Here is a 13,411-nt window from a genome sequence, read left to right as displayed (position 1 = left end):
TTTGAGTCAAATACGTAAGTTCAAATGTAGTCAGCAAGTGCTGACTGCCTTGTCTTTCCAATATCTGCTAAAATTACCCAAGAATAACTGAGAACTGGAAACACTGATCAGATCTGATAGCAATTTTTGTGCTCAGCACATTTCAAAATAAAATATCTACTTCAGCTGGACATCCAAAACCTGAAGAGTCAAAACTGCAGGCTCTGTTACAGAAAGTAGATCAGAGGATCATTTTCAAAACAGGATATTAAATGTGCTGCTAATGGTCTTCTGTGAATTAAACATTAAAACCAGATGCTGGTTTGTTTTGTAAGTACTCAAAAGGTGCAAACGTATTCTCTGTAACTGCATTAGAAAATGTGGTTAAGTCATGATAAGCAAACATTTTGCCACTTCATCCCAAATCTTTCTTCATCATTGATTCCACATAAAATTCCACAGGAAAAAAAAAAAAAAATTGAAAATACAAGCAAAGGAACAGTAACTCTAACAGTCTATATTCTTTCCATTGGCACTGAGATTAAATTTAATTTAGTTTAATTTCCCAAGGTATGAAAGAAACTAGCCTTACTTACTTCAAGTTGTTCAAGAAGGATGTTTGTTCGTTTATTGATTTCATTCATCAGCACCATCTTGGCCGTATTTATTTGATTTTCTACCTTTTTGTATAAATGCTTTACTTCAAGCAACCTATGGGCAAGAGATACACATCCCTGGATGAGCCAACTGCTATGTCATTTATTCAGAGTTTAGTAATGTGTTACAAGAACTGTTCTAACTATTGACAGAGAACTCCAGTGAACATTGTACCACTTCCCATAAATTCTCCCACACTTCTCTTCAAGCATAGAATCATAGGCTGGTTTGGGTTGGAAGGGACCTTTAAAGGTCATCTAGTCCAACCCCCGTGCCATAGGCAGGGACACCTTCCACTAGACCAGGTTGTTCAGACCCCCGTCCAGCCTGACCTTGCAGGGCATCTACAACCTCTCTAGGCAACGTGTTCCAGTCTCACTATCCTCATTGTAAAATGTTTCTTCATTACATCTAGTCTAAATCTATCCTCTTTTAGTTTAAAACCATTATCCCTTGTTCTGTCACAACAGACTCTACTAAAATCTCTGTCCCCATCTTTCTTATAAGCCCCTTTTAAGTGTTGGAAGGCTGCTGTAAGGTCTCCCTCGAGCCTTCTCCAGGTTGAACAACCCCAACTCTCTCAGCCTGTCCTCACAGGGAAGGTGCTCCAGCCCCCTGATCATCTTCACGGCCTTCTCTGAACCAGTTCCAACAGGTCCATGTCTTTCCTGTGCTGAGGACTCCAGAGCTGGACACAGCACTGCAGGGGGGTCTCACAAGAGTGGAGTAGAGGAGCAGAATCCCTCCTTGACTTGCTGGCTGTACTTCTCTTGATGCAGCCCAGAACATTGTTGACTTGCTGGGCTGCAAGCACACATTTTCAGCTCATGTCCAGCTTTTCATCCATCAGTACTCCCAAGTCCTTCTCCTCAGGGCTGCTCTCAATACCTTCAATCCCCAGCCTGTCTTGATACAGGGGGCTGCCCCAGCCCAGAGGCAGGACCTTGCCCTTGGCTATGTTGAACCTCATGAGGTTCACATGGGCCCACTTCTCAAGCTTGTCCATGTCCCTCTGAATGGCATCTCATCCTGCAGGTGTGTCAACCACACCACTCAGACTGGTGTTGTCTGCAACCTTGCTGAGGGTGCACTCGATCCTTGTCTATGTCACTTATGAAGGTATTAAACAGTACTGGTCCCAGTACAGACCCCTGAGGGACACCACTTGTCACTGATCTCCAACTGCACATTGAGCTGTTGACCACCACCCTGGATGTGACATGCTAATGCTGACTGACTCTTTCAAACATCACACCAAGAACAGTCTTAAGGTCTTTGTCAACAAACACACACAGAAGAAGTATCCAAAACCCTTTCACTTTATACCAGAGTATAAATCATACAGATTTGTACTCTTTCAAGGTGCTTGAAATGGTTTTATTAATGCGGAAGAGAGATCCAACAGCTAACAAATACATAACCATTAGCCAAAATATTGTTTCTATAATGAAATATTTTAAATTTTACACTGGTCTTGGCTGGAATTTCAGGTTTTTTGAGGTTTATTGAAGAAGTAAGGTATTTTTTAAATAATCTTCATTTCTAATATTTTCATATTCTAGTCTGGAAACAGATTATACAAAGAAATCTTAACTCTGAAGTCAGCTGTCACATGTCTTACAAGGACTGAGGAATCATGTATTACAATGCCATGACTTGTCAGTACCACTTAAACAGGAATTTGATATTTTTAATCTTCCTATTATTTCCTATGCTCTAAGAAAAAAAAAAACCAACAACCCACATTTACATTAACTTCTGTTAACCTACACTTAGCGAAGATAGTATTTTTACTGATCACCCACTTTCATGAAAAAAAATGCATAGCAATTACCCGTCTTCAATCTCTTTAGCTGAAACCTGAATCCCATTTTTTTTCTCTTCCACTTTAGTTAGGACATTTTCCAGGATAACTCTCTGATTTTGCAAAGCTTCATCGAGATGTCTGAACCTGTGAAAGAAGGGGAAATTCTCACACCATGTTTTTTCCTGTTGATAAATAATCAACTTATCAGTTGATAAGTTTAGGAGACAAGCTGCCTTAATAACTGGACATGTCCTACTACAGATGTTCTCTGTGACCACTAAACTTTATCACCCCTCATATAGGCAGGCTCATTTCACAGAAAATGTCACTGTGTATAGACAATTCCTTACACGGCTCACACATTCCCACAGGCAAGCAGCATACTTAAGTGTTGGTAACTCTGGTCTTGTACAAATAAAGACAAACAGAAGTATTTGAAACATGCTAAGTATGGAGTTTAACTTGTGCCTTTGAGCACAACCACAAGGAACTATACGCATGCACACACAGTAGCTGGGCAGACAAAACTGGGAAGGTACACACTGCTGAAGAGCCCTGAGTAACCCCTGTGTTACACTGCTTGGGCACAAGACAACTGAACTGAGTTTGCTGTGGCTTTTAAGTTTGGACTGATCTGCAGTTTCAGCTGACAGGAAATGCAGATAAACAGTCTGAAATCTAAAAGAGCTACAGTTATACACCGGATTATGATTAAGCAGTAAATGTGTAGTACCTGTGCTCCTTATGCTCTGTCAGGAGGCAGCTGCGGCATGTAAGGGTATCACAGGTCTCACAGAACAGCTTGAGTGGTTCTTGAGTGTGCACTGGACAAAACAAGGAAAACTCACTTGCTTCATCTTCACTTACTAAGGAACATAAACCAACTGTGTCACTGACAAGGATTACTATTATAGTTCAGAAAGAGCTGTCAAACTCTCACAGTTTTATTAAAAGTCTTGATGTTGTTTTTAAAAGACCCAGACCCTGAGACCATCTGATTATATGAAGCAGGGTTTGTTTATGTTTTCCCTGGCCTTATACATCCTACAAACTGAGCACATCAAAGGGGTTCAGACACCAAATTTGTATAGTCATCTAAACTCTCATGAGTTTTAAATATCCCTCATGATTTTGAGCACTTGCCTCATGACTCTGAATGCCCTGGTTGGCAAACCAGTCAGTAAAACTGTACTGTAAAATGTAGAAAAGAAAACGTAATAAATAAACCTGTAGTCACAACAGAAGCAAGGAAATACTTTGTTCTTAAAAAGTGGCATGGATAATTGTTTTTCAAACTTGTGTTTGTTGTAAATGCAGTACATAAACTTCAGCAGCTAGGGGATATTGATATCAGGCACTAAAACCTGTTCTTAAAAGGATTTTCTAAAGTGTAACGTAATGAAGAGTAAAAATGGACAGTGGATATGTAAAGTGGAAGCATTGCTACTGTACAATCTATTCTTGCCTTCTTTCCTGCATACAGCAGAATTGTTTTAGAAAGAAGGAAGACTGTCAAGGAAAGAATGGGGGGGGGGGGGGGGGGAAGTTAAGCCATCATGAAAAAACCTCTTTCACTGAAGTTAGACGTTCACAAGTACATCTACATTAATAGTTAAGTAGGGAAGGGGAAGTTCTTTTCTTAGAACCTAAAAACAGACTTCAGAGCCTTATTTTATTAACCAGTGTAAGGACCAGCCAGCATTATTACTAGTGAAAATATTATTTTCTCAAAATGGTCAAAAAACACAAGTAGTGCTAAAGTACAATGACAGATTTCTGCAGGTCAGTGCTCAAATTCTCTGTCCACAGAACCATCAATATTATTAGCACATAAGGACATATATGGGGACAACAAGAAAAGCACATGATTGCATCCTCAAAGTATTCCTACAGACAGTGTCCCTGTCCCATTAAATAGGATAAATATCCCATTATTCTTTACCAACACACGAGAAATTAAACAAAACAGTTATTTTTAGGTAACACTTATTGATATAAGCTTGAAATGAAATAAAAACATTACTTATTTATATATCATTATTTGCTCTCATAAAATGAAAAAAATGCTTCAATTTTCCCACACCAAACCTATCTATCTTATCTAAACATTTAAGAAAAACAACTTGTGACAGGGACCATGCTCTCACGCTGTAGCTCATGTAAATGGAGCCCTTTATAGAATCAAGACTCTGAAGTGGTACTGTGACACACAGCATACAACCAGCTATCCTAATTCAGTCACTTTATTTTCAAATTGGAAAATGCACAATATAGAAGTAGAAAGGCTAAGAAAATCTGATGTCTGACAATGAGAATGAAGATATGGAGCAAATCCATGCTGTGCTCTAAAGAAAATATGCCAAATTTCCTTCTTTTTGGATTGCTATCTACTCTAAATTCTTCTGAGATTTACTTCCTCCAGTTCAATTGGCTTTCCCATCTGCCTTCTTAATATAATGTGCAAGAAGATAATTTTTGATAGATTAGGCCAAGACTTTTTATGTAACAGCATTACATAATTTACATTGTTATGAGTTATTTACTGTAGTGTCATGCTTTATTCTTCGGGAAAGTTTATTGGTTTATATTATTATTGAACCAAATGCTAATAGATGGCATTATTAAAAGAGGAAATTGGATCAGAGGTTTTTTTAGCCCACTCCAGTATTTTTTTCCTATCAAGGTACAAAGTGAACTCACCAGAATTTTTCTGATTGTACTGCAAATAGATACTTCTGCATTAAAACCTGCAGCTGACCATGCAAATAACATGTAACCAAGCAGGTCATATAAACAATATATAACCAAGGTGAATGTTGAAGAGCATATTTTCCTTCCCTATGGGGTCAGATACTCTATCTTGAAAGAAAAGTAAAAAGCCCATAATAACTCTTAATTTTCAGGAGTTGGAAAAGCCCCTCTAAGTGTTCAGTACCTGCAGAGCATGCAAGCTGTTTTTCCAAAAACTCAGGATCAAATTACCCATATTAAAACTCCAATTTATAGAGAGATGTGGTCTTTAAGGTCCAAGTATAATGAAGCCTAGTCACAATCTTATATAACAATTTCTCCATCTATCTCTGTCTGGAGGGTTTTTTAGCCTTCGGGTGATTGTAATCATCCCAGGGAAATCAGTGAGGTTTTTTGTACTGTGTCAGATTTAAGAGACAAGCAGATTTCAGATGCAAACTAAGGATAAAAATCAATGTTATCTAATTACAACACAGACCCACTGCCTCTGCCACTATTAATTCCCTGATTCAATTGACATATCAGTGAGAACTGCCACTGAGCCATGGTATTCTCAACTTACTTTATAGCTCAGAGCTGCACTCTTCAGTTTTAAAATAAGTTGGACTCTTATAAGTCAGACACTAAAGAAGCGCACATGCCTGCTTTTCCCAGGAGGAGACATCTTGACCACAATTACCCATGTTAGCTTCTTGAAAAGAACCTCACTTGAAGAATGGGGAAAGTTCAGTTGCCCTGACTTCTGAATTAACATCATTTGAGTCATCATTTTCTACAGCCTATATTTTCTTTGTCTCATGTGGATCTCTTGAAAAATTAACAGAAAGTTTTAAATCTCTGTTCCTCTGACCAGTTGATGTCAACTTCGGAAAAGCAATCTCATCCTGGCTAATAGAATCCTCCCTCAACTTGCATAATTCACAACGACTCAAACTTTGGTCTTAGAGGTTCCTACTCAGCCTTGAGACTCTGAAAGGAAAGGATAGTATAGCAAAGAGAAAATTATTCAGCTTGTGCACTAGCCTATAAATAGTTGGTATACCAGTACCAGGTCATTTACTTCTAACATAGTTTTGGGAAAGCATTGTTTCTACTCAACTGCAAAGCATAGATTTTCACTTAATGAGGAAAGAGTCTGTACTAATACTGAATATCCTTTTAAGAAAGATGGGACTAAGGGACGAAGAAGTTCTGGTGTTATGACCATAAGAAGTTCAAGAGCTCTGAACTTACAAGAGTTCACTTATTCCTAGTGCTAATGCAGAGCACTCCAGTAAAAGTTTTGTTCATCAGAGATTATTCCTGCTTAATCTGTCATAAAGCTTTGGCCCATGTTCCGAGCACCTAGTTCTCCAGTGCTTGGCTAATTCATTCCAGAAGCAGATTTCGGTGTTTCCACATCTTGTGATCACAGATGCAGAAACTTTTCAGGGCTTTTTTGGGTTGCCTTTTTTTAAAAAAAACTATCAGGAAAAATCATTGCGAAAAGCTGCCAGTACTGCAGTTTAACTCATCTGTGAGCCACATCTCAGCATCTCTTCATACTCATAACTAGCAGTAATAGTCTAGCACTCACAAGAGAACTGGTATTTTTGATAGTACCTCTGGAAAGTGGTTCAGCTAACAGGAATACACTGGAGCAATCATACAATATATAAAAGTTAGTGGGAAATTTGGCAGGGAGTGGAGGGATGGGAATCAAAGTGTTGTCCAGTGTGTGCTATTTATCTGGTGAAAAAAGAAATTAGGTCTGTTAGTAACAGTATTTAGGTGAACAGCTGTGACACAGACCACTCCCATAACTTCCCATTCTAGTTCTCAATAAACATGTTCAAAACAACGAAATCTAACTAGCACAACCGCCCCCCAAGCTACCAGATGTTACAGAATGCGATGGAGGTGAATAAAATAAAGCCGTTTCCAAACAAGAATGAAGCCATTTCCAATACCAAGAAGCCCTCACAGGGAATCCCCTAAGAGCATCATTCCTTTTCCGGGCCTTTACTTCAGGCTCACAAAGGATAAGTCAGTAGGAAAAAGAAAGGCTACTTTGAAATTGTTTTCTTCTTACACAACATGGCATTTTTCTGTCCCAGCCCAGTCCTGCCCCTCCCTACATGCTTAATTTCTAAATACAAATGTGAATGAAGGGTAAAGTTCTCACATGAAAAAAAAAAATCACAAGAATTTGGCACACTGGACTGCAGCATGACCTCAGGAATCACCAGGCTACGGGTGCTGTCTGGCAGCCAGCTCAGCTGTTCAGCTGCGTGAGCTGGGTCTCGCCCAGCAGCAGTCAGTGGCCCAGGAAGGCGGCAAGAGGATGCCCAGGGTAAGTTGATGGGGATGCTGACACAGAGCTGCAGGCTCGGCGTGGGAGGGGGTGATTAGATGTGTTACTCGGAGCACAGGTATCATGAAGGAAGAAGCAGAATGAAAGATTTCACAGGGAAGCCAAGCTCCTTTAGTTCTGCCACTCAAGAAAGAAATTGTTTATCAAAATGAAAAGGAATAAGCAGGACTCAATGTATCTGGCAGGTTTGGTTTTTTTTCTACTTCATTTCAGACCCAGGAAATCTTACAGTTTTCAGATGACAAAAGAAAGTCTGGCCCTTGTAAAGTAAGTGGCAAAAGATAGAACAGTTTAAAAGTGCAAGATCAGTGGGGTAGAGCCTCTTAATGCTTGCAAGGGCCTACAGAGAAGGTGGATGTTGTTCAGAACATACACAGACTGAACATGGCTACTGAATCTGGAAGTAGAGGATGATTATTTTCAGAAAAGAAAAGAAAAAGTCAGCCTGAGTTCTAGCATATCCTAGTATTTGCTTTCTCTGAAATATCCTGAGGGGATATCTATGTCCTAAATAAATAATATATACATAAATAATAGTAATTTAAAAAGCACAGATTACATCCCCATTAATCGTTTTTTAGATTAACTAGCTTACATATACACTACCATCCTTCTTGTTAATTTATTTTCTTTTTCAGCACATAGAATTTAGGACTACAAAGATGAGAAAGCATTTTAGTTTATATGTTTGCATTTTTTTATTTATATAGCACACACAAAACCACAACTAAGCCACAGGTATATTTTCTTACCATTATTTGTCAACAATATGAGCTGGTAATCTTGGTCAAAATGAAATGAAGTTATAAACAGTTGGAGCCAAACAGTTGGAGCCTCAAAACCACAGTCCTTATCTTGCCATCAGCTCAAGAAGAAAAATATATTGTCTAACCAATCAGGGCATTTAAGGGGGGACTGGGGGGACTTCAGTTTATATTATTCTCTAGAAGAGACCCAGAAAACTTTTAAATGTCATCTGTGGGTTTTATTATTACTATTCTTACAGACTTTTTTTTCTGTTTACACTCTATTTGGTAGTGGCATATCATGTCTCAAGTGCCTCAAACTGTTTGATACGAACACCCAGGACTTAAAAGAAATCCATCTATGGCAGACAAAGTACAGGCTTCCACAAGCAAAATCCTAAAGCCAGAAAAAAACCAATAATATAAAAAGTATAATCAGTGGGCTAGTTACACCTATGTTTATTCCTTGTTCTGTCTTTCATCTTCCTTGTGAAGAAGAATGATAGTGCAGCACAAACTCTCTAGCACAAATAAATTTATGTGAGCAACATGTAAACTTAAATTGTCGTATTAAATTGCAAAACTCTTAGGTTACAAATTGCTTACATAAGTTTAGGTTAGCACACTCTTCAGAGATTTATGACATATAAGTAAAGAAAATAATGAGCAGTAGTAGGAGAAGATAATAATTTCTGCAGATCATCATTGTACAGGGATGAGACATATTTGTCAGTGGGCTTCATCTGTGCTTGCTGATGGCAATACAATGGTCACAGTCAGGAACCACATTTGTTACTTCAGGCTTAGAAAGGGAACATCCTGTAGTGATCACAGCCTTTTGCTGCCTGGGACTCTCCCTCCCACACCTTGTTCATAAGAACAGGAGTTGCTTTATGGTAGTTTCCTGAGGGAAATGACCAAAAAGAGGACAGAAACACAGGAATAACCTTGGCCTGTTGCTGTTGTAGCCTACCAAAGCCTAGCCCATCACTCTGCAGACTGAAAAAGCCTGTAGATAGTCTCTGTGAAATGCAAATATCCAAATTTTTTCAAGTACTGTGAAATGTTGATTTTGGCAGAAGTTATAGAAAAGTCACCATCTCTTAACTGACACATACATATATTTCTGAATCCCACACACAAAGTGTGGTGTCTGTGGTACAGAGCCTGCAACTGATTGTTTTTCGACTGAATAACTGATACGAGAAGAAACAAAATTTCAGAGTTTGTCTTCAGTACCTGTGCAGTCCTTCAGGGATACAGACAAGAAGCGGTCTCCAGTTTCCTTGCCATGTCTGTGCTCCTCTGTGCATGAGCTGCACAGCCACTTATTGCAGCTGGTACAGAGGCTGTGAGCAGGTCTCTTCGCTTTACATGTGGAGCAGCTCTAAGAACAAAATGTGCAATTACATACAAGGGTAACAAATTAGCCATACAAACTCCTATCTTTAATAGACTATGATTCAGCTTGGTAAGCTTAATATTTTTCTTCCTCAGGCTAATGCAATTCAAGTGATATTAAGAGTCTGGTTATTGTTGTAAAAGAGCAGAATAAAATTAAGAACAGAACATCATAAAGGTAAGAACAGAATAAAATTAAGATCTGAAGCTCTTAAATCAAATTGGCTGCCTTTCCGTACTCTAGCACAATCAAGCATTGATTATGACATGATACAAGAATTATTCAGCAAACATCTGGGGTCCATGTTACATATAAAGTCAGAAGAAATAATCATAATGACTTGTTTCTTATGAACTGAAAAAGCCATGAAACTATGAAATAAGATGTCTGATTTCAGTTAAGGAGTGTTAGGTTAAAAGTTACTTTTGAAAATGACTGCTGTACTTTGTAATCCCTTTCTGTTAGTGTTGTACTACTTACTGATGGCTTTAACACATGAATGTACACCTTACTTTTATATCACCGAATTGTCTAGGTTGGAAAACACCTTGAACATCCTCCAGTCCAACCATTAACCTCACACTGACAGTTCCCAGCTACACCATATCCCTCAGTGCTATGTGGACTCTACTCCAACCCCTCCAGGGATGGGGACTCCAACACCTCCCTGGGCAACCCATTCCAACGCCCAACAACCCGTTCTGTAAAGAAATGCTTCCTAATATCTAGTCTAAACCTTCCCTGGTGCAACTTGAGGCCATTCCCTCTTGTCTCATCTCTTACTACTTGGTTCAAGAGGCTCATCCCCAGCTCTCTGCAACCTCCTTTCAGGGAGTTGTAGAGGGCGATGAGGTCTCCCCTCAGTCTCCTTTTCTCCAGACTACCCCCCACTTTCCTCAGCTGCTCCTCCTACGACCTGTCCTCCAGACCCTGCACCAGCTCCGTTGCCCTTCTCTGGACACACTTCTGTCACTCAGTGGCCTTTTTGTGGTGAGGGGCCCAAAACTGAACACAGGAATCGAGGGGTGGCCTCACCAGTGCGGAGTACAGGGGTAAGATCCCTTCCCTGTCCCTGCTGGCCACGCTATTGCTGACAAAAGCCAGGATGCCATTGGCCTTCTTGGCCACCTGGGCACACTGCTGGCTCCTGTTCAGCCAGCTGTCAGTCAACACCCCCAGGTCCCTCTCTGACTGGCAGCTCTCCAGCCACTCCTCCCCAGGCCTGTAGCGCTGCTGGGGGTTTTTGTGGCCCAAGGGCAGCCCCCAGCATTTGCCCTTATTGAAACTCCTCCAGTTGGTCTCAGCCCATGGCTCCAGCCTGTCCAGGTCTCTCTGCAGAGCCTCCCTACCCTCGAGCACATCAACACTCCCACCCAGCTGGGTGTCATCTGCAAACTGACTGAGGGTGCACTCGATCCCCTCGTCTAGATCATCAATAAAGATGTTAAACAGGGGTGGCCCCAACACTGAGCCCTGGGGGACACCACTCGTGACCGGCTGCCAACTGGATTTAACTCCGTTCACCACAGCTCTTTGGGCCCCGCCATCCAGACAGTTTTTTACCCAGCAAAGCCTGCGCCCATCCAAGCCACGAACAGCCAGTTTCGCCAGGAGAATGCTGACTGGCTGGCCAAAAGCTGAGGGATGCTCTGCCTTCCCTGCAATAACCAAACTCTTAAATCACAAGTTTACCTGAATAGTTGTTCAGCTATCAGTCTGACTGGCAGGCAGTGGTTAAAAGATAATGAGCAAGTTTCACTGATACATGACTTGACTGTTAATAAAAAGGAAGTAAGCCAAAAACTGTGAGGAAGGTTTGTGAGTCCCTCTAGGGTACTCCTATGCTCCAGTGAGAAATCTGCTTTACTGAACTGCTCTTAGGACTCCTAAGGGATTACAGAAAAGAAAAACCTTCTTTTAAAGAAGGTTTGGAAAATATAATCTAGTGCTTTTGAAGGCATTAGATATTCTCATTGGATTTTCTTTCTACACAAATTCTCATTGAAAGGTAAATGATGCAAGTCATGGTAATTAAGAAATCCCAGTAGAATAAGTGCATTCTAAACATTCAGCAACATGAATGTTCTTCTCTTTGAAGAGTGCATGTGAATAGACCACTTCCTATTTTAGATAAAGTTATGCTACACTCTTCAAGCACCTTACACCTGAAGATGTCAACACACTCTACTTGCATCAATTTTTTAATTTTTCCAGAACACTCCATGGATTAGGCTACACATTCTTTCCTTTTTAACAATGGAGAAAATGAAACACAGAAATGACTGACAGGGAAGTAGTATATCTGCTCTACACTTTTTTGCAATGATGTCACTGGGCAAGTCACTTGCACAATTTAAAGCAGTCTCAAGCTTTCTGCATGGGACAGAACTGACCTACAAACCATTGCTGCCCCTACAGGAGTTAAGAGGAGTGGAAGGATATATCTTCTGTTCTGCACTGTGGAAAAAGTGTTCCCCTCCACCCAAAGGCCCTGAAACTGAATCTCCAGTGTGGCTACCCAGTTCAGAATCAAGAATCCAGTGTGGCTACCCAGTTCAGAATCAAGAATCAAAAGTACAAAAGAGACAGAGGTCCAGGAGCTGGCTCAGAAGGTGAAGTCCAGCACCTTTGTTTCTTTGTCACTCTTCCCTTGCTTTGAATCACACTTTGGATAAAAGAGTCAGCAGATTACATAATAGTTTTCACAAGTTTTCACCTGTTTTAACTTCCAGCTACAGGTAATACTACCACATTCTGAACTCATTCATGCAAATAATAGAATACTGTTCTGTAACAGAGGGGGGCAGAAATAGCCAGTTTCTCTGTCCCTCCTCACGACCCAAAGTAGCAGCAATTTCTCTGTCCCTCCTCACGACCCAAAGTAGCAGCAACTAAAAAACTGTGAGAATAGTCCTGCCTGATAACTGGGTATTTAACAGAAGTGAAATCCATCTATGTACAGTGTCAATACAAGGCCAAGGTAGTAATCCTATGTGTTCCAATTGCCCTTTGCATCCACTCCCCAATAGGAAACTGAAATATGATGTGACCTTTTTTATCATTAAAGCAGGCAATCAGAAAATGCTAATTGCCTACAGGACCTAATGGGTAATCTTGGTGTAACTATTCAGCCAATAGTCTGCTTCTGATTACTTTGTGTTGAGAGCAGAAATGGAACAATGAGGAATCCAAGATATTCCATATCTTCCTAATATATTGATTGTCACAGATCCAGTCCTACACCATTGGTATCAATATTTTTGAATCAACTCTATTTTAAGTATATAGAGTCAAACTTATTCTTCAAATACAGTTTTAAAAGTACTATGAAGTCAGTATAGCCACCTCTAGCAGTGAAGCAATTACAGTGACACATAAGCAAACTCCAAGAGTCTGTTGTTCAGTACGAAGTCTGCTCTGTTTTCAAACAGTGTTCATCTGGTAGTATTTCAACAACTCACAAGGCACCCAGCTCAGTGGGTTTTACTTACCTTTGCCATAGCTGAATTACCAGTGGGAAAGTCCTTGAGAAAGAAATTTTCAACTACATCCCTTGCAAAGCAGGTCTGTTTGCACACAGGGCAGGAAAGGATACCTGAATTTAAAAAAACACCAAAACCACCACAAATAAAACAATGCACACCAGCCATGTGAACCAGGAAATTACATAAACCGCACTTCAGTATTGCTGGCTTTTTTATATCACACAGACACAC

General features: G+C 40.2%; 1 protein-coding gene across 1 annotated transcript in view; it reads right to left on the bottom strand.

The window, feature by feature from the left end:
• The window catches only part of TRIM66 (tripartite motif containing 66), a 50,528-nt gene that overhangs the window by 26,310 nt on the left and 10,807 nt on the right, over positions 1-13,411 (bottom strand). The window contains exons 2-6 of the mRNA XM_074918143.1: positions 13,187-13,290; positions 9,533-9,680; positions 3,177-3,309; positions 2,471-2,587; positions 576-690 (exon numbers count right to left, since the gene is read on the bottom strand). Of these exons, the coding sequence (XP_074774244.1) occupies positions 576-690; positions 2,471-2,587; positions 3,177-3,309; positions 9,533-9,680; positions 13,187-13,290 (617 nt within the window). The remainder of the gene's footprint in view (positions 1-575; positions 691-2,470; positions 2,588-3,176; positions 3,310-9,532; positions 9,681-13,186; positions 13,291-13,411) is intronic.

This window comes from Athene noctua, chromosome 14 (genome assembly GCF_965140245.1).
Source record: "Athene noctua chromosome 14, bAthNoc1.hap1.1, whole genome shotgun sequence".
Lineage (NCBI taxonomy): Eukaryota > Metazoa > Chordata > Aves > Strigiformes > Strigidae > Athene > Athene noctua.
This window is presented reverse-complemented; position numbering and strand designations above follow the sequence as displayed.